We start from the raw sequence: 20,058 nt of genomic DNA, 5'->3' as shown, positions 1-20,058 counted from the left end.
TAACCCCCGTTTGCGAAGGGGGATGTTGAAGCACATGGAGGGGAAATGACTGACCCAACCACACCCAGCAAGGTCAGCAGCAGAGCCAGGAATAGAATTTGAGTCTCCTGAGTGCCAGCGTCTTCTCCCATTCACTAGTTCCCACTGACAATCAACAGGGGCTCTTGAAAATAAGGGATTACTAGCAGAGGCTAGAGCCAGGCATGACCTAACATAGTTGCACAGTTGGCTATGTACCTGCAACACCCCGTCTATTTCAGCCCTTCATGTCTTGTGAGCTGTGCAAAGTGGCTTTGTGATGTACACAACTGGGGACCAGGAGGAGGCCACCAAACGTCTGCGCTTGTAGCCAGAGCTAGCATTTAAACTTTAGTTTACAGAGGTGGTGGGGGGTGGATGGTCAGGCAGAATTAACCTGCTTTCCCAAAAGTGAGTGCGCAGATGAAAAGACAGTTACCTTTTCCGTAACTGGTGTTCTTCGAGATATGTTGCTCATGTCTATTCCACAATAGGTGTGCGTGCTTGCCATGTGCACTGGTGCCGGAAGTTTTTCCCCTAGCAGCACCCATGGGGGGGAGCGCCCCCCACGACCCCTGGAGTGGCGCCTGCCTGGGGCGGTATAAGCGGAGCTGTGCACTCCCCCCACCCTCAGTTCCTTCTTGCCAGACAATTCTGACAGAGGGCGGGATGCGGAATAGACATGAGCAACACATCTTGAAGAACACCAGTTACGGGAAAGGTAACTGTCTTTTCTTCTTCGAGTGATTGCTCATGTGTATTCCACAGTAGGTGATTCCAAGCTATATCTGTTGGAGGTGGGTAGGAGTTCACAAGCCCTGCCGAACCCGGCGTCATCCCTGGGTTAGGGGACGATCGCATAGTGCGAGGTGAACGTGTGAACCGAAGACCACGTGTCGGCCCTACAAATGTCCTGGATGGGGATGTGGGCCATGAAGGCAGCTGACGAGGCCTGCGCCCAAGTCGAGTGTGCCCTCACAATGGGTGGTGGGGGGACACCCACCAGCTCAAAACAGGAACGGATGCATGAAGTGATCCAATTGGAAAGCCGCTGAGTAGAAATTGGCTGGCCCCTTGCGCGCTCAGCTGAGGCGACGAACAGTTGCGAGGACTTTCTGAACGGCTTGGTCCGCTCGAGGTAGAAAGCCAGAGCCCGCCGCACATTGAGCGTGTGGAGACAGCGTTCCTCACTAGTCGCGTGAGGCTTGGGGCAGAGGACCAGTAGAAAAATGTCCTGACCCATGTGGTAGGCGGAGACCACCTTTGGGAGGAACGTGGGGTATGGGCGGAGCTGTGCCTTGTCTTTATGGAAGACCATGTATGGCGGCTCGGAGGTCAGGGTCCTGCCAGCAGATCGAGGGACGTGATCGTTCCCCTCTATTCGACGTTGGTGAGGCCTCATCTGGAGTACTGTGTCCAGTTTTGGGCCCCACACTACAAGAAGGATGTGGAAAAATTGGAAAGAGTCCAGTGGAGGGCAACAAAAATGATTAGGGGACTGGAACACATGACTTATGAGGAGAGGCTGAGGGAACTGGGATTGTTTAGTCTGCGGAAGAGAAGAATGAGGGGGGATTTGATAGCTGCTTTCAACTACCTGAAAGGGGGTTCCAAAGAGGATGGATCTAGACTGTTCTCAGTGGTAGCTGATGACAGAACAAGGAGTAATGGTCTCAAGTTGCAGTGGGGGAGGTTTCGGTTGGATATTAGGAAAAACTTTTTCACTAAGAGGGTGGTGAAGCACTGGAATGTGTTACTTAGGGAAGTGGTGGAATCTCCTTCCTTAGAAGTTTTTAAGGTCAGGCTTGACAAAGCCCTGGCTGGGATGATTTAGCTGGGGATTGGTCCTGCTTTGAGCGGGGTGTTGGACTGGATGACCTCCTCAGGTCCCTTCCAACCCTGATATTCTATGATTCTGTGACTCGCCTGGCCGACGTGATTGCAACCAGGAAGACCACCTTCCACGAGAGGTGAGAGCAGGAGCACGTGGCCAGTGGTTCAAACGGGGGCCCCATGAGACAAGCCAACACAAGGTTTAGGTCCCACTGCGGGACCATGGGTCTAGAATACGGAAAAAGAAGGTCCAAACCCTTAAGGAACTGGCCAGTCATAGCATGGGAAAATACCGTGTGCCCTTGCACCGGCGGATGGAAGGCCGACATGGCTGCCAGGTGCACCTTGACTGATGAACGCAGCAGGCCCTGGGTCCTCAGGTGGAGAAAGTAATCAAGAATAAGCTAGATTGGGGCGGTCACCGGAGAGACACCCTGGTCCGCCGCCCACCTAGAAAACTGGGACCACTTCGCCAAATAAGTGCGGCGAGTGGAGGGCCGACCACTTTCGAGGAGGACACGCTGAATTTGCTCTGAGCACGTCCTTTCCTCTCCACCTAACCAATGAGCAGCCACGCTGCGAGGTGAAGAGCTGCCAGGTTGAGGTGGAGGAGGCAGCCCTGGTCCTGAGAGAGCAGGTGTCAAGGTTCCTTCCCCACTCTGAACTCTAGGTTACAGATGTAGGGACCTGCATGAAAACCCCCTAAGTTTATTTTTACCAGCTTAGGTTGAACTTCCCCAAGGTACAAACTATTTTACCTTTTGCCCTTGGACTTTATTGCTGCCACCACCAAGTGTCTAACAAATATATAACAGGGAAAGAGCCCACTTGGAAACATCTTTCCCCCCAAAATCCTCCCCAAACTCTACACCCCCTTTCCTGGGGAAGGCTTGATAAAAATCCTCTCCTATTTGCATAGGTGAACACAGACCCAAACCCTTGGATCTTAAGAACAATGAAAAAGCAATCAGGTTCTTAAAAGAAGAATTTTAATTGAAGAAAAAATTAAAAGAATCACCTCTGTAAAATCAGGATGGTAAATACCTTACAGGGTAATCAGATTCAAAACATAGAGAATCCCTCTAGGCAAAAGCTTAAGTTACAAAAAGACACAAAAACAGGAGTATACAGTCCATTCAGCACAGCTTATTTTATCAGCCATTTAAACAAAACAGAATCTAACGCATACCTAGCTAGATTACTTACTAAGTTCTAAGACTCCATTCCTTTTCTGTTCCCGGCAAAAGCATCACACAGACAGAGAGAGCCTTTGTTTCTCCCCCCCTCCAGCTTTGAAAGTATCTTGTCTCCTCATTGGTCATTTTGGTCCAGTGAGGTTATCCTAGCTTCTTAACCCTTTACAGGTGAAAGGGTTTTTCCTCTGGCTAGGAGGGATTTTTAAAGGTGTTTACCCTTCCCTTTATATTTATGACAACAGGTCTGGGTGGAGTGGCAACAGCCACGGCAGAGCTACTGCCAGGCCCGTGAGGGTCCCGTACCAATTCTACCTGGGCCACGCCGGGGCAATCAGGAGGACCTGGGCCTGTCCTGGGCCTGTCCGTCTTTATCTTCTCCAGGACCCTGCTGATTAGAGAGAACTGGGGAAAGGCATAGAGAAGCCAGCCTGACCAGGACAGGAGAAAGGCATCGGAAATAGCGCCCCTCCCCAGGCCCCCCTGGAGCAGAACTGGGGGCATCGCCGTTTCTGCCGAGTTGCGAACAGGTCCACCTGGGGAATTCCCCACCTTCGGAAGAGCCAGTGGGCCACTTCCGGGTGGAGGAACCACTCGTGTTGCTAGGAAAAGTCCCTGTTCAAGCGATCTGCCCTCTCGTTCCGGGCGCCTGGTAGGTGGAAGGTCTTCAGGTGGATGTCGTGGGCTACACAGAAGTCCCACAGCCTGAGGGCTTTACAGCAGAGGGCAGAGGAGCAGGCCCCGCCTTGCCTCTTAATGTAGAACATTGAGGCCGTGTTGTCCGTGAGGACCCTGACTACCTTGCCCTCCAGGTGTGAGTGGAAGGCCATGCATGCCAGTTGCACTGCCCTGAGCTCCTTGACGTTTATATGCAAGGTCAGGTCTTGAGCCGACCACAGGTCTTGGGTCTGAAAATTCCCCACATGGGCCCCCCAACCGAGGTCCGATGCATCGGACACCAGCTCCAACGACGAGGCCCTGTCCCTGAATGGGACCCCTTGGAGCATGTTGTTTGGGGCGGACCATCACTGTAGAGAGGTGATCACAGAGTCCGGCACGGGGAGGACCTTGTTCATCCTGTCCGTGGCCTGGGAGAACTTCCAGGCCAACCAGAGCTGGAGGGGTCTCATCCTGAGTCTGGCGTAATGGACCACGTACGTGCATGCTGACATGTGACCCAAGAGTTGTAGGCAAACCCTGGCTGTTGTCACCGGGAACCTTGTGACCAAGTCGATGAGACTTTTCGTGGTCTTGAATCTGTCTGGAGGGAGAGGGGCCCTGGCCAACACTGGGTCCAGGAGCGCCCCGATAAACTCTAAGCATTGGACCGGGACTAACGTGGACTTGGTGTTGTTTACCAACAGGCCCAAGGCAGTGCACATGGACAGGAGCGCCACGTGATCCCTCACCTGCAACCGAGAGGTGCCCTTGACAAAGCAATCGTCCAGATAGGGAAATATCTGGACCCGCCGCCGTCTGAGATAGGCCGCTACCACCGACATGCATTTTGTAAACACCCTGGGGGCAGTGGACAGACCAAACGGGAGGACTGTGAATTGGTAATGACTCTGTCCCACCACGAAACGGAGGAAGCGCCTGTGCCCTCGAATATGTGGATGTGGAAGTACGCGTCCTGTAGATCGAGGACAGTGTACCAGACCCTGGGATCCAGGGAGGGGATGATGGACGCCAGGGAGACCATGCGGAACTTGAGCTTCACCACGTACTGGTTCAGACCTTGGAGGTCCAGGATGGGCCTGAGTCCCCCTTTGGCCTTTGGGATAAGGAAATAACAGGAGTAATACCCCTTGACCATGAACTCCTCAGGCACCGCCTCCTAGACCTAGGAGACACCCCACCTCCTGCTCGAGCAGAGCTTCATGCGAGGGGTCTCCCAAGGGCAGGGGATGGTTGGGCGGGGAGGAAGTAAACTGGAGGGTGTAACCCCGGGAGATGGTGTTAAGGACCCATTGGTCCGAGGTTAGTCGCAACCATTCCAGGAGGAAAAGCTTCCCTTCTCCAACCGGTTGTGTGCTTATCGGGGGTGGATCCCTGATGAGGACTGGTGGGGTGCCCCTGAGCGTCCCGTCAAAAACGCCTTTTCCCCACCTTCTTGCCCTTGGAGGACCCAGGCTGGGGGCAGGCCAAGACTGCCTCTGAGGGCGTCTCTTATAGTCTCACTGATTCTTATGGAGGTCTTGTACGTCGGGAGGGCAGCCTGGGTGGGAGCCTGCTTCCACTTGAACTTAGGTTTTGCCGGAGCCGAGACATAGAGGCCCAGAGTCTGGAGGGTCGTGCGGGAGTCGTTCATGCCATGCTGCCTTGTATCTGTTTCCTCTGCAAACAAAGCTTTCCCATCAAATGGGAGATCCTGCATGGAAGACTGTGCCTCGCTGGACAGCCCAGAGAGCAGGAGCCATGACGCCTGTCTCATGGACACCGTGGAGGCCACTGATTGTGCGGCCGTGTCCGCAGCATCCGAGGCTGCCTGCAGGAACGCCCTAGCAGCCGCTGCCCCTTCCTCCACTAGTGCCTTGAACTCCTTCCTATCACACTCCTGGAGGGAGTCCTCAAACTTGGGCAGGGAGCCCCACAGATTGAATTTGTACCGGTCCAGGAGAGCCTGATGGTTTGCCACTCATAACCGGAAGCTCGAAGATGAATAAACTTTCCTTCCAAAAGAATCCAGTCTCCGAGAGTCTTTGTTCTTTGGGGTCAGGGCTGGCTGACCCTGCCGTTCCCTGTGGTTGACTGACTCGACCACCAAGGAGTTGGGCGCCAGCTGGGTATACAAGTACTCATGCCCCTTAGCGGGTACAAAGTACTTGTGTTCCGCCTTTTTAGAGATGGGGGCCAACGAGGCTGGTGTTTGCCACAGGGCATTTGAAATCTTCGCCACCCCTTCATGGAGAGGCAAGGCCACCCTGCCCAGTGCAGAAGGGGATAACACGTTAACCAGGCAGTCTGAGGGCTCCTCCATCTCTTCTGCCTGGAGGTGGAGGCTTGCTGCCACCCTCTTTAAGAGTTCTTGGTGGGCCCTGAAGTCCTCCTGCGGGACGGAGGGGGGCAGGCTGCAATTGCCTCCTCCGGGCTGGGCAAAGAGGCCGGTGTGGTGCTCTGGGTGTCGGCGAGCACCGGAGAGTCCACCATCTGGTCAGACTCCAGGCACGGTGCCGAGGACGCACGTCCCACTGCCTCCTTTCTTGGGGGTCTGGAGAGGGAGGCCGATGGTGCCTCCGAAGCTCCGGCCACCGAGTGAGCACCCACTGGGGGCTGCACCAGAGACCACGGTGCCCACTGGTACCATTGGGACGGCCGCGACGCTCGGTGCCGGCTGTTCGGGTTGGCTGGCCTGGCCCATCGAAGGACGGCGACGAATGGAGACTGGGCTGGTGTAAGATCTGCTGCTGTGTCTGGACTGGGAGGAGTGGCAGTGCCAGGATATACGACGGCCATGGGACCGTGATCTCGACGTGGAGGACCGGTACCGGCGGTAACAGCTGCTCCGAGAACGGCCTCGACGGGCTGACCCACGACGGTGAAATGCCGGCGATCGACGCCCGGGGCTGCGATGTCTTGGTGGAGACTTAGAGCGGGAGTCTGAGTGGGAACGGCATCGACAACTGTGCCATGATCGACTGCGGTACCCTCTCTGAGACGAGGACCGATGGCGACACCCGCTGCAGTCCCACCGATATTTGCTCCTTGAGGAGGAGTGGTGCCGCGAGTCCCAGATGGACGGAACCCAGGCAGACAGTCTGGTAGGCGTCAAGGGCGATCCACCTGAACTCTGCCCCAAGCAATCGCTGGGCGGTGATCGGTGTTGGGAACGTTCCCTCGACCGAGACTGGTACCGGGCCAGAGGCGACTGCAGAGATCCCAGCGGCGGCTTGCCTCTGGAGTGTGGGGCCGACATTGGCGGCGCTCCGAGCACCAGCATGGACATAATGTCCCAGGCTGCCTGGAGGGCTTCAGAAGTGGACGGCATCCGGACATCCGGAGAGGCCTGTTCTGAATGGGCCAGGCTACTCCGCTCAATGTGAGTTGGAGGCCTGGGGCCCGGTGGGGATTGAGGACTGCCTGACATGGGCCTAGCCTCTGTCCCAGACTTCCCTCGGTGCAGCTGCGAAGAGGTAGTATTCCTGGCCCTCTTGGCGTGCCCTGTGGACGGGGAGCGGTGCCGACGAGTTGATGGCACCAGAAGGTTGCCGCGTACCGATGCCGCGGTGCTGGGTTCCCGTTCGGAGAAGCGTGCCAGGGTCAGGGTCAGCGCCGACTCCAACAGGATGGCCTGGAGCCTAATGTCCCTTTCTCTTTTGGTCCAAGGCTTAAACGACTTGCAAATCTTGCACCGTTCGCTGATATGGGTTTCTCTCAAGCAGCACAAACAATCTGCGTGCAGGTCACTTCTTGGCACAGAACACCTACAAGAGCCGCACGACTTGAACCCCGGGGCGCGGGGCGTGCAGCTACTGCTCAGACTGACTAAACTAACTAAAGAGCTAACTAGCTACAGGTACTAACGCGGAACGAACCAACAATTCTGGGGATGAGCTACAGCCCAGCTGGAGCAGAGCCGTTCCGACGCACCTCCACCAGCGGCAAGAAGGAACTGAGCGGGCGGGGGGCGCGCGGCTCCCCTTATACAGCGCCAGGCAGGTGCCACCCCAGGGGCGCAGGGGGCGCTCCACCCGACGGGTACTGCTAGGGGAAAAGCTTGCGGCACTGGAGCCCGCACACCTATTGCGGAACACACATGAGCAATCCCTCGAAGACCGGAGCTCTCCGGATCCAGAGCCAGTAAAGGGATTGTGTAAGCCAGGGGGCCAGTTTAGTCTCCATGGAGTAAACTGCTGCAACGATACCCCTGCAGCAATCACTTCAATTTAATGTTTTCTATATCTGCTGTTACTCCCTGTGACCTTAGTGGTTAGTTACTATTCAGGCTCCTAAAGGTTGTTTCTGCTAGGGGGAGAAACAGATGATCGAATCAGGCATTTCTTGATGCAATCATATTTATTTACAAGAATGTACAAAGGTTGTTTCTCTGAACACAGTAGGAATCATACAGCAGGAGACAGTTTATTTGTCCACAGCTCCAAGCCTCCTTCCAGGCAGCACTGTACCCCAAAACTCTCTCCCCTAGCTCAGGGTCCTGCTACAAGTACTTCTATGGCTGTCTCTGGGGCTTGCTTGCTGCTTCTCTGACAGCTTTTGTGGTGTTTCTGCTGCTTTTCTCCATATGCGCATAGCTTCCTCAAACAGTACACAGCCGCCCACGTCTCCATCCAGCCGAGTCAAACCATGTCACCCACACATAGCTCAGATTCCTGAGCAGCCTTGCACACGGCCTGTGTTTTGGGCAGCAGCTCCTATTGTTTCAACCATCTATTCCATAAAGGAGCTTAAATGTTTTGTACATTTATTCTGAGTGAAGGGCGATGGTTATGCCCCCCACCTTCAAAAAGGTTTCACGCAGCATAACAATATATCACACACAAATCTACACTAAAAGAACATATTCAGGTTGTGAGGCAAGCACTCAAAAGTTCGCAAATGCCACAATTAAGGTTGCTCGCGCAACCTTAATTCAGCTCCATTGTGCATATCCATTATGATCATCTTTAATTACATGAGCTCACACACTGGTTTTTGCCTTACTCAGAGCAGGGTGCTCACTTAATGAACAGCTAGTCAAGGTTTTGTTTTCTCCTCCTTGTTCAATGGGTGGCCACACCCTGCACTGACGACAGAATTATTATTTTCTCAAGGGCTTTCTGATGGAGCTCATCGCTATAGTATCTGAGTGATTCACCAACATTCATCTTCACAACACCCCCATAAGAAGAGGGGATGGGATTATCCCCATTTGACAGATGGGCCGCTGGGGCAGAGAATGATTAAGGACAAAACTTCCCACTGATATGAGGCGCCAAATTTGAGACACTAAGGACCTGATTTGCAGAGTCCTTAGCATTTTATAACACTTTTTATGTTTATACCACAGCTCGCAGTGACTTCAGTCCCAGCTGTGAATGCTCCACATTTCTGCAAATCAGATCCCAGGGCGCCCAGAGAATAAGGAAACCCCACAGGGTCCCAGTTCCAATCTCCGTGTCCAGCCAATCCCAGCTCCCCCCTTCCCCTAGCTCCTTGTCTAACCTCAGTGTTCTTCTCCGCCCACACCAATTGGCTCCCAGTCCCCCCTCCCCCACCTGTTCCCCTCCCCAGCTCCCAGTCTCCTCCCCTCCAGCTCTCAGTGTACTCGCTTTCCTTCCCCCCACCAATTCCCAATCCCAGCTTCCTTGTTCCACTCTACTTCCTTCCCTCTCCCCCACCAGTCTGGCTCTTATCCCCTCTGCATCTGAGGCAGGCGGCTTCCTCCTCCACACTGCGTGGGTGCTGGCAAGGGGATCCTGAGAGTACAGGAGAGACTGGCTCCCTGCTCTCAGTTCCAGTGCCTAGGCCTTGGCCTATCTAGGAGGCGCAATTACAGGGAAAGTCCAGCTTTGCCCCCTAGCCCTGGGTTAAGGCTCCTCAGTCACTCTGTGGGGATGGTGCATGCGCAGCCCGGTAGCACAGAGGGGCAGGAATATGCTCAAGGAGGATGGTATCTTTGGAGATTTAAGCGGCTAAACTCTAGGAAACTTTGAACATGAGCAAACTGAGATTTTTTCCAAAGGCTTATTACTAGGCCAGATGAGGGCAGATTTTCACAGGAACACCAAAACACTCATCCCTGACACAAAGGCCATCCTCTGCCAAATTTTACATTCCTGCTCCAATGCATAGGTGCGCTAGAGCCTCTCAATGAAATAGTCACCAGCATTTCAACATTTTGCAAAACAATGTATTTGCCCCAGCCTCATTCACAGAAACGGCTGACCCATTTTGGCTGAAACTTTGCAAAACAAGTTTGCCTGGGGCCAGCATGGAAAATGTCAACCAAAATGGTTAAAGTTTGGCAAAGTTATAAGCAATGGAAAAATTATCTTATGAAGCGAAGTCTTAGGCAACCTTAATAACAGGTGGTGCTACCAGTCCTGCCTCACTTTATAACAAAGGGGGGGAGGGGGCGTGCATGTGTGTGCACATTCACATGCAATTTGCTACAAAGAAAGCCTAATTGGCTTCACAAATCGGATACCAGGTCTCAGATCAAAGCCCTCTGGGGGCTGTGAGTAGCTATTAGTCTGTACCCATAATCTAGTAGCATAAGACTTGAAGACAAACTGATATCGTCCCTGAAATAAAAACCTGACCCAGCAATTCATCCTGCTGTCATGGTCTCTTGATATGGAGGCATGAATACATATTAAAGATGCATAGAGCCAGTGCTGTTTGGATGTTGTCACTTTGCATATTCATCTCTAGGGAGCAGAAACTCACTCTTCCTAGTCATGAAAAATCAACTCATATTATGCAGCAACAGGCTGCATGTTCCATCCCTTCCTTGCTGACCAAGCAAAGTCACACCAGCTCTGGATGATGACCAATCACTGTCCCTTGTTATGTCTGCCTTTGACGGAAGTCAGTGATCCACATAAGACTCACCCTGCACTTTTGTCAAGTCTGATATTTACCTTAGTCACTTCACGTTGATGTCCCCCGAACCTCTTCAGCACTGCTCCCGATCTCCAGTTATACACGACTACAGTCTGAAGAGAGAAACATCTATGTGAATTCAGCCAGCACATCTGTGCGTGCGGACTGACATTACACAGACTTGTCTGCAAGGTGATAGAGTCTATGATTTTTACATATTTTTTTTCCAGACAAATAGCTTTTCCTGCTATAAAGGGGAGGGCACAGCAAGGGTGTGTACTGGGTGAAGAGCATCAGGAAAAAATAGCCCTCATTGTGTGAAAACCTACATGTCTATTGAAATAAAAGAAACATTTTCTAGAGCAAAAAGCCACCCACACCCCATTTCTATCAGGTTGGACAATACAAACCATGTCAATAAAGGGAGCATAGTTTGGACTCAGCAACAGGGTATAAAAACATTGCTTTGCAATATGTGCAGCCTGGGTATGAAAACATGTAGCACACGGGCCGCCACCACACAGTCCAAGCCTAAGGAGTCAGCTGGTCTTGTCCTGAGCGCCAGCGGCACATTTAGACCCCCCCTTTCAGAAGCTCTTCCCTTGTAATATAAAAGAAAGCATCACAGGTTGGCTGATGTGAAGGCCAGAAGGGAGAACTGTCTCACCTAGTCTGACCCCCTGCACATCACAATCCAGAGCCTTCCACCCAGTTACTCCTGTGGTGGGCCCAACATCTCTTGCATGTTACAGTCTCTCTGGGCTGAGTAGCTTAGGTGCTGTTTGGAACACAGGACAGGGGCTTGCTCTTAAATGTATGGACCAAAACGTTCAGATGCAGATGCCTGGAATTAGAGTCCGGGGTGACATGCTGGCCACACTGAAGTCAGTGGGTGATTTGCTGGGGCCAAGATTTCAAGTGGAGCCTGTGGAGCCTAAATCTGGATTTAGGGGTCTAACTTCATGCACACAGGTTTGAAGATGTAGGCCCTGATTTTTAAAAGAAACAAAACATGTTCCAAACACATAAATACTTAATAAACTGCCCAGATTCAAAACCATCAGCTTAGTGTCTGTCTTCTCCCCAGGGCCACGGCTCTTGAAAATGAGCATGGCTACCCTTACCTGCAATATGAGGCACTTGGGTACCACAGTGATGGGCATGAGCTAAATAGATGGATATGTCAGCAATGTGCTGCTGTTGCAAAAAATAGCAAATGCAATTTTAGGGTACATTAACAGAGGTACGAGGAGTCCAGTGGCACCTTAAAGACTAACAAATGTATTTGGGCATAAGCTTCTTTTCTGAAGAAGTGGGGTTTTTACCCACAAAAGCTTATGCCCAAATACATTTGTTAGTCTTTAAGGTGCCACCAGACTTCTCATTGTTTTTGTGGATACAGACTAACACGGCTACCCCCTGATACTTAACAGAGGTACGACATGCAAGTCACGGGAGGTGATAGTGTCACGCTGCTCAGCGCTAGTTAGGCTTCAGCTGGAGGACTGTGTCCAGTTTTGATCACCAATGGATAGAAAGGATGTAGAGAAACTGGAAAGGATCCACAGGTGAGCAACAAAGATGATCAGAGGAATGGAATGCAAGCCATATAACCAAAGGCTGGGTATGGGTAGTTTGGAAAAGAGGAGATTGAGGGGGGAGATGAGAGCCGTCTTCAAATACTTGAAAGGCTGCCATAAAAAGGAGAGAGAAAAATGATTCTCTTTTGCCAAGAGAGCAGGACAAGAGTCATTGGGTTCAAACTTCAAACAAACAGATTTAGACTAAATCTCAGGAAAAACTTCCTACCTGTCAGAACAGTAGGACAATGGCACAGACGCCTAGGGAGGTTGTGGAAGCTCCTTCACTGGAGGTTTTCAAAAGGATGCTGGAGCCACCTGTCTTGGATGGTTTAGATACAACAAATCCTGCGTCTTAGAAGGGGCTTAGACTTAGATGACCACTGCAGCCCCTTCTAACCCTGTGCTTCTATGATGCCCAGTGAATTGGAGGATTGCACAGCTGTGTTGTGTGGCATCCCATGTGCCCTGTCAAGGGGGCAGTGATTTAAAAATAAACTTTATTTGGAACACTATTGCCACATCTTAATGTCCTCCTGACTTCACAGCCTCGCTCAGTCTCTGCTCTGGCAGTGATCCCCCTCTGCCAGCAAAGCCTGCATGCTCTGTGCCATCAGCCCAGCCTCCTCTAACTGCGTTAGCATCAAAAGAGAGACACAGTGCTCATGGCTGGGAAGGTATATTTATTCTGGAAACCCTCTTCAGAAGTGGGCTGGGTAATCTGTTGCCCACAAAGGTGAATTTCATGGAGCCACGATGGTTGCTTTTGAGTTCCTCACTCTGAAATAAAGGGATGGTTGATGGTTTGAAATGCTTCAGAGCAAAGGAATTGCCCCACAAGAGCTATTTGTCTACAGGTGCCAACAATGGCTCATGACCACTGTGTCCCTCTCCATCACAAGTACCTGGGACTGGGAGGAGCACTTCTTCCCCACCCCAGCTAATGGGCAGTCGGTGGCTTGGAGTACTGACAGCCTTTGCATTTTTATTTTAGCCAAGTGTCCGTCTGATGCCTGTGAACACATAAACCCCGTTGTTTGAATCTCGCCACGTCATTTGCCCTTATCTCTATGGCAGAGAGTTCCAGACACACTTGATTTCCTTGTGAATTTTGACCCACCCTACCTTGTCATTTCCTCCCGACACACAGAGATCCGATGTTAGAGCAGCCACAGAAGTGACGGCGTCAGTGTGAGCAGGGATGTATTGCTGAACAGCCTGGGCAGGACTGTCGTTTTCTGCATAATCATCAGGCCTGCCAAAGAGGGAAAGACACACAGCAGCAGGAACTTCAATACACATTACAGAGAAGTCATTGTATGCCGTAGATCACCCATCTCACGTCTCAAACCACATGGCATTGGCTCCAATTAGACTGAATGTAAGGATAGCAGCGCCTTGGTTTAGGAAGAAACGCTGAATGTTGAGATGCTGGAGAAAGGCAAGTCAACACGCAAGCTCTGGGCAATGCAGAGATCAGCTCTCCCCAGACATAAATGCATTTCCTAGATGTGACATAATAGGTCTCTTCCACCTCTAATTCCTAAACCTGCAGAACAGTTACTCACCTCCACTATGGTGCATGGGACTGACTTTAACAGAACTTCACCAGTTTCCCTGCTACAGCTGGCAGATGATGGTCTGACTCAGCCACTGTTCCAACAGTTCAGACATTTTCTGCTCTCTCAAATGTCCCTCACAATAACATTCCTGTTCTCCTTTCTGCTGCTCTGTGCCCTTGGCTTATCTCCAGTACTTATGGGCCAGTACTCCCATCTCCCTACTCATGGACAAAGGGAGATTTTAACCTTTTCTTTGCAGGGGGAGCCATGCATGTCACTTGCTCAGGATATTGAGGGTGTCTCTCTCACTCTCAGAGACTAGATTGCCCACCATTTCTCCCATGCTTGCCGTAGCATATCCCCACCCCTCCAGCAGGAGTGCCCCTCTCCCTCCCACACGAATAGCTTGCAGCACATAAATCCGGCTCAGGACAGGAACTGCTCCCAGCACAGGCTGTCAGCACCACCACGTGGTTCATTATGAGAGCAAGACAAAGCTGAATGTGTTGCTGTTAGGATACTCTCAAACCAGAGATCCCCTTTTTTCGGCCAGATACGTTGATACAGCTCCCAGACCATTCAGTCTGAGGAAAGCTCTCCATTTCCATGTGTGGTTGGGGGAGGGAGGTGGGGAACTGCATCTGAAACTCTCTCTGATCTCTTCCATGGTGGCACCAGCACCTCTCTTGGATTAATACTGGATTAATACCTGGCTAATACCTATGAAAAGAAAAGAATATGTGTGTGACAGAGCAGCTATTCGCATCCCAGCTGTACTGGTAGACACTATGCTGCAGGGCTAAGGACAATTGTTTGCTAGACGGCCCAGGGTGCAGGACTAGCAGAGCAATATCTCCTTTGTCAAGAGGAGCCATTTTCCACCCAAGATAGTACACCCAGGTCCTTTGCACCCCTGCCTAGGAACAGCCCAGGTGGATGCCAGTGACACTCTCTGGAGAGAGAGGATGGATTAGTTTGAGTGTGCTGCCAACACACTCCATTCACTAAAGCGACTTCTTATGTTCAGGGCTACAAGCAAATACTGAATGGGGGTGGAATTGCCATTTTAGCCACACAGTCATTGCAGTGCTGGGATCTAGGCCACTGCTTTTGAATATATGTGGAGGCAGAGATAGGTATTTTAGACCATTGAGAAATTAAGCAACCTTTAGAATCAAAAGACAAAAGGAAAAGTTACAGTTCATAAAAGCCAGATGATTACATGTGATCACTAACCTCCCTGCCATAATCGGTGGGGTTTAGTAACTTTACATGAAGCTGGCATTCCCAGGAGATTGTTTACCTGTATTTGGAGGTGCTGCAGTTGATTTTACTCTGCAGTTTCCCCATGATATTGCACATGAGCCAAGGTGAGCAGCTCTGTAATCCAGCATGTAGTGCTCAGCATCGAAACCTCAGCATCTCAGGCAATCTCTGGGAGCTGGGGGATTAGGAGAGGATACGTTATGGGGAATTTATAAATCAGTTCTGATCTTTACATCCATTGGATCCAATGCTGAGAATGCAGCACTTTCACTACAGTCCCAGTCATTAGCTTCCCTGCATTTCCCTTACTCCGCTTCCCGTCCCCATACCCATCACTCCGGACAGTACATGCTTGTTGCTTCTCTCTGCGCAGTGCCAGCTGGGAGGTGTGGCCAGCGGATGCTGCTTTATGGGCAACTCAATCAGCATCTTATTAGCAAACACCCCAGGTGAGAATGGCCCGTAGCACTATCTGAAAGGAGAGTGTGTTTCCTGGGAGTGTGTTGGCTGGGTTTTACTGTTGTTTTGTTGGTCTTTATGACTGCTGTAATAAACTGAATTCTGTGCTGGTGCCAGGCTGGCAGATTGATCCCCTGTGGCCTCAGAACAGGCGTAGCACGGGAAGCGTCCTCATTATGTACCTCAGTCCCTACCTGAACTACCTCAGCCTTACCCCGTCAATATACCCACTCAGTCCTTCACCTCCACAGTGCCAGTTTCTGGCAGGTTTTATGATGTGGACAACTACCCACTCACTTGTCTGTCTGAGGCTCTTCAGCAAAGCAGCGCAGGGAAGCCTACACTGTTATGCCCGTGTTCTAACTGTTCTGGGGTAAAGGCTCCAGTCACTCCACTGCCTTTTACTAGCACTAAACTCACTAAAAGCATTAAATCAATACAGGAGAGGTGCAGCTGTCTACGGGCTGGTTTCAATGGTAGTGAATTACCAGGTACAGTAATCGGATTCTTCTCAGCAGGAGATGCTCTAACTGGATTGATTTCAGTCTGACCTGCTAAAGCTCCTGTCTTTCGGGTCAGTAGGAGTCTGCTGAAAATTCAATGACTGCATTTACCTGTTTGTCAGAGCAAACAAATCAAAATAACCTTCATGTCACTAATCACAGAAGCCTGAAGCTCAGATGCTGGAATTGCTAGGTCAGAAAGTGGACTGGTTTCCTGGCAGACATTCCCCTTCTAATTTTACTCTGCTGTCCTTTGCAATTAGCAATGAATATAACCTAGTTAAGCTCTGCTTGTTCAATCCAGATGTTTATACAGCCAAAAGGTTTAAAGTGTAACCAATCTCATAGGCCAGGGAGTGTATTAATTGGGTAACTGACTTTCTTTCAGTCAAAACAAGACCAAGTCTGCAAACTATTTCAGTGTCCTAGGAACAGAGGTGATTTTTTTTTTTTGGCAACAGGAAGAAGCTGGAAACTCAGTCTGTATTTTATTTAATAGAATTTAACTTTATTTCCTTGGCTTTTAATTAAACTGATATTGCAAATATTAAAATTAACTCAATGAAACAGTGAACTGGCAGAAAGAAAGCAAAATGACAACAGTGCCTTTTCCTGGTGGTTTGCTTGCATCTGCAAAATGCTTTAAAGACGTGAAGAGACTGTCATTTACTATATGTCTGTATAGTCCCTATTACAATGTGCGCCCCTGAGCTGGTGTAAAAAAGTAATAATGGTAACAGTGCTAAGTGTTATTAATAAAGAGAGTCTGGGAAGTCCAGCATATTTATAAGATTTGCTGTAACAAACCCTCTAGCAATCTACTAGTAGCAGACATTCATAGCCATTTTACAGACCAGTTTTCCAGACAATCAATGGTAAATTTTTCCTTGTGGCTAATTATTCCTCATTACATGCAAGCAGCACAAGTTTTCCATTCATAAACACCTTCTGATTTTAATTGCACTATAGAATCAAGGCAGATAGTTAGCACTGTGAGAAAAGAAGGATTCAAGGAATAAAAATACAAATTACATTTTGTATCTTGAGAATGCTTCCCTACAACTGCCTAACTATAGCATAAATCTGCAGCTCCCTCTGCAACTTTGAATGCTTAATAAGAATGCAAGCTTCCAGAGTCTTGTTGCATTTTGGGAAAGCCCTCTGGTACCCCAAGATGTCATCTCTTGGCAGACTTTCCAATGCAAATTTACCATCCTCCTGTATGTACGCCAGTCACTATTGTGACAGTCTACTAGAATGAAGTTCTACTGTCAGGGCTCCCATTGTAATTGAATGACAACTAGGTATGCTTCAAAAAGAGTGCATTTCATCGTAGGGATTTATTTTTTTAAATGTGCATTGCTCTTTAGCAACCCGTTCCTGGGAGCAGAAAGTATTTGCATTTAAACAAGTTTTAATCTCCTCAGTCTATTGTAACACAGCAGTGAAATCTGCATGCTGGCTTTGGGAAGCAACAACAATATCCCAAATAGCAAACAGCCATCATATAACACACAGACGTGAAACTAAATCATAAGATCACACCCCGACATCTGATTATCCAGGTTCTTATCCTGCCATCATCCTGGCAGCGTCACAGCAACGGCCGGCTCTACCGTTTTTGCAGCCCCAAGCAGTGAAAAAACCTGTCGCCGCTGAATTGCCACCGCAGATGGCAGGAGAGAGAGAAGCTGCTGCTGCAGAAACTCTGCCGCCCCTTTCTGACTGCCGCCCCAAGCACCTGCTTGGAACACTGGTGCCTGGAGCCGGCCCTGGTCACAGCACTGAGCAACATGGCTAATATCTGTCACCTGTGGCTTGTTCTCTCTCTCTCATCCTCTCCCCAAGGAGAGCTGTACACACAGTGGAGTGTGTATGTATCTATGCATCCGATGAAGTGAGCTGTAGCTCACGAAAGCTCATGCTCAAATAAACTGGTTAGTCTCTAAGGTGCCACAAGTACTCCTTTTCTTTTTTCTTTTTACAGGGGAGTGTGTTGATGGTTTTTTTTTTTTTTTTTTAAATATGTACACACTGATTGGACTAGGCCATGAAAGAGAAGGTGCTTGGTCAGCCAGATCTCTTTGGAGTTTATTTCCAAGCACCGTTAATGGGACTTGCATATGATTATGAAGAGGAGAATCAACACAAAGTGAGAGCATATTGTATGTGATTGAAAGAAAACTACTCTGTTTAAGCTAATCAGTACTGTTTTGCTTTCCTCCGGCTATGCAGATGCAAAACACCCATTTACAAAGCCGATAACATCACTTGAAGATTTGGGGAAACCCTAAGTAAATTCTTTGGGGTTCTTAAAGGGCTCCTTTGACCCATTTTACAGCGGTGCTGGTTAGCAGAATCCTGGATTATTCTATGTTCCAGCAAATGCATTGCAGTGTTAAAGCCTCCTTAACATATTGCACCATTTTAAGACAATCAACCAGACATTTTAAAGATATTATCAGCAGTACCATACATTATTTAGGTTGGGATTTTCAAATACCACTGAAATCTGGGCACTGAACTTTCTCAAAGCACTTGGAAAATTCCAGCAAAAATAAAAGCCTCTTTGTTTAAATTAAGTTACAGTGGGTTGGCATTTCCTCTTGAGCAGCTAGCGCCATGTCTCCACTGCAACAAAAGTGGCTTTTTTACACTGTTAGCTATCGCACAGTAAGATCCTAGTGGACACAAGGCATCGTCACTTTTACTGCAAGGTTTTATTACAATGCCATCCCTTCACTGATATTGTGCAGTAGGATAGCTAACATGCATTCATTATTCCTTGGTAAAAACACACTGGTTTTGGAGGTGAAGACAAAGCCTAGAAGTTTGATTCCTGCTTTTTTTTCTCTTTTCAATGCTTGTCTTATTGTAATGATCTTCCCACTAGACCCTGGGAAAGTATGGATGGGATTGTGAACAGTGCTAACTACATACTAGCCATTTGTTATTAGTTAACTGGCCTTATTTTTGTTAAAGGGAATATTCCCTCTCTGCCCAATTACATGCGGTTTCCCTAGGAAAATGGGTCCCTCTAGTCTCCACTCCAAATGCCCCATATTAATAACCCTTATATGTTAGCAACTACACTAACAAATACAGGGCCACAATTCACTGTTTCCATGTACCTTGTGCGATTGATTCACCAAACCAGAGCCCACGGAAAACGCTAGCCTGGCAGAATGGCATCACTTTGCACCAGTGCCAATGACTCCACAACATACAAGGCAGCAGGAAGGGCTTGTCTGCTCATGAGGTGCTGCCATAGCTCTTCGTGAAGACAGGAGAGCTTCTCCCGGCCGGTAGGAACTCCACCTCCCCACGAGGCAGTACTGTAGCTGCGTCGACAGGAGAAGCCCTCCAACAGAGCACTGTCTACAGCAGGAGTTCGGTCTGCACAGCTGCGCCGCTCAGGGGGTATATTTCCACACAGTTATATCCACAAGTCTGTGGTGCAGACCCAGCCTAACTCAGGACCGATAACTGTGCTGACCCAGGGCTGTGTCTCTCACTATCGCTGGCCAATACCTGTCTGGGAGGACGCATCAGGATATCTTGACCAGTGCCCTAGGCTGCTCCTGACCTATACTGAACAACGGATACCAACCCAGGGCACCTTCTTCCCCACAGCCCGGCCTCATTGGCCTTCAGGAAGAGCACTGGTGAGCCCTGTTATTGCCCCGCAGGGCCGGCTCACCCGGGGGCAGGAGGAGCCGGGTTCTATGCCCACCATCGCCCCGGGGGGCTGGCCCGGTCTCTTGCCGGCGCTGAGCTGCAGCCCGGGGGGTCGGAGCGCGCCGCGGGGGCTACCAGGGGCGACAAGCGGCCGCCCGGAGCTCCCGGGGCCCGGCCCGGCAGCGCGTTCCCAGCCCCACCCCGCACTCACCTGCCCGCGCCGGCCCGCCCCGCGCCTTAGCGACCGGCGCAGAGTCCGGGGTCGGGCCGCGCCGGGAGACAGCTCCGCCCCCGGCCCCCATAGGGCAGCACCGGCCCTGCACCCCCTCGAGGCCCCGCCCCCAGCGCCCTCCCCAGTACCCCCCTGTGCGCCCCCCACCGGGCACCCCCGCCCCCACTCCCCAGTATCCCCCCGTGCGCC

The 20,058-nt window shown here is 50.5% G+C and overlaps 1 protein-coding gene across 1 annotated transcript in view; it reads right to left on the bottom strand.

The window, feature by feature from the left end:
* Positions 1-20,058, bottom strand: part of WDR31 (WD repeat domain 31) — a 67,710-nt gene that overhangs the window by 19,147 nt on the left and 28,505 nt on the right. The window contains exons 3-5 of the mRNA XM_074973612.1: positions 15,035-15,172; positions 13,295-13,424; positions 10,628-10,702 (exon numbers count right to left, since the gene is read on the bottom strand). Of these exons, the coding sequence (XP_074829713.1) occupies positions 10,628-10,702; positions 13,295-13,424; positions 15,035-15,093 (264 nt within the window). The 5' untranslated portion in view covers positions 15,094-15,172. The remainder of the gene's footprint in view (positions 1-10,627; positions 10,703-13,294; positions 13,425-15,034; positions 15,173-20,058) is intronic.

The sequence above is a fragment of the Natator depressus genome, chromosome 16 (assembly GCF_965152275.1).
Source record: "Natator depressus isolate rNatDep1 chromosome 16, rNatDep2.hap1, whole genome shotgun sequence".
In the NCBI taxonomy this organism is placed as follows: Eukaryota; Metazoa; Chordata; order Testudines; family Cheloniidae; genus Natator; species Natator depressus.
Note: the sequence above shows the minus strand (reverse complement) of the source record. Positions and strands in the feature narration are given on the sequence as shown.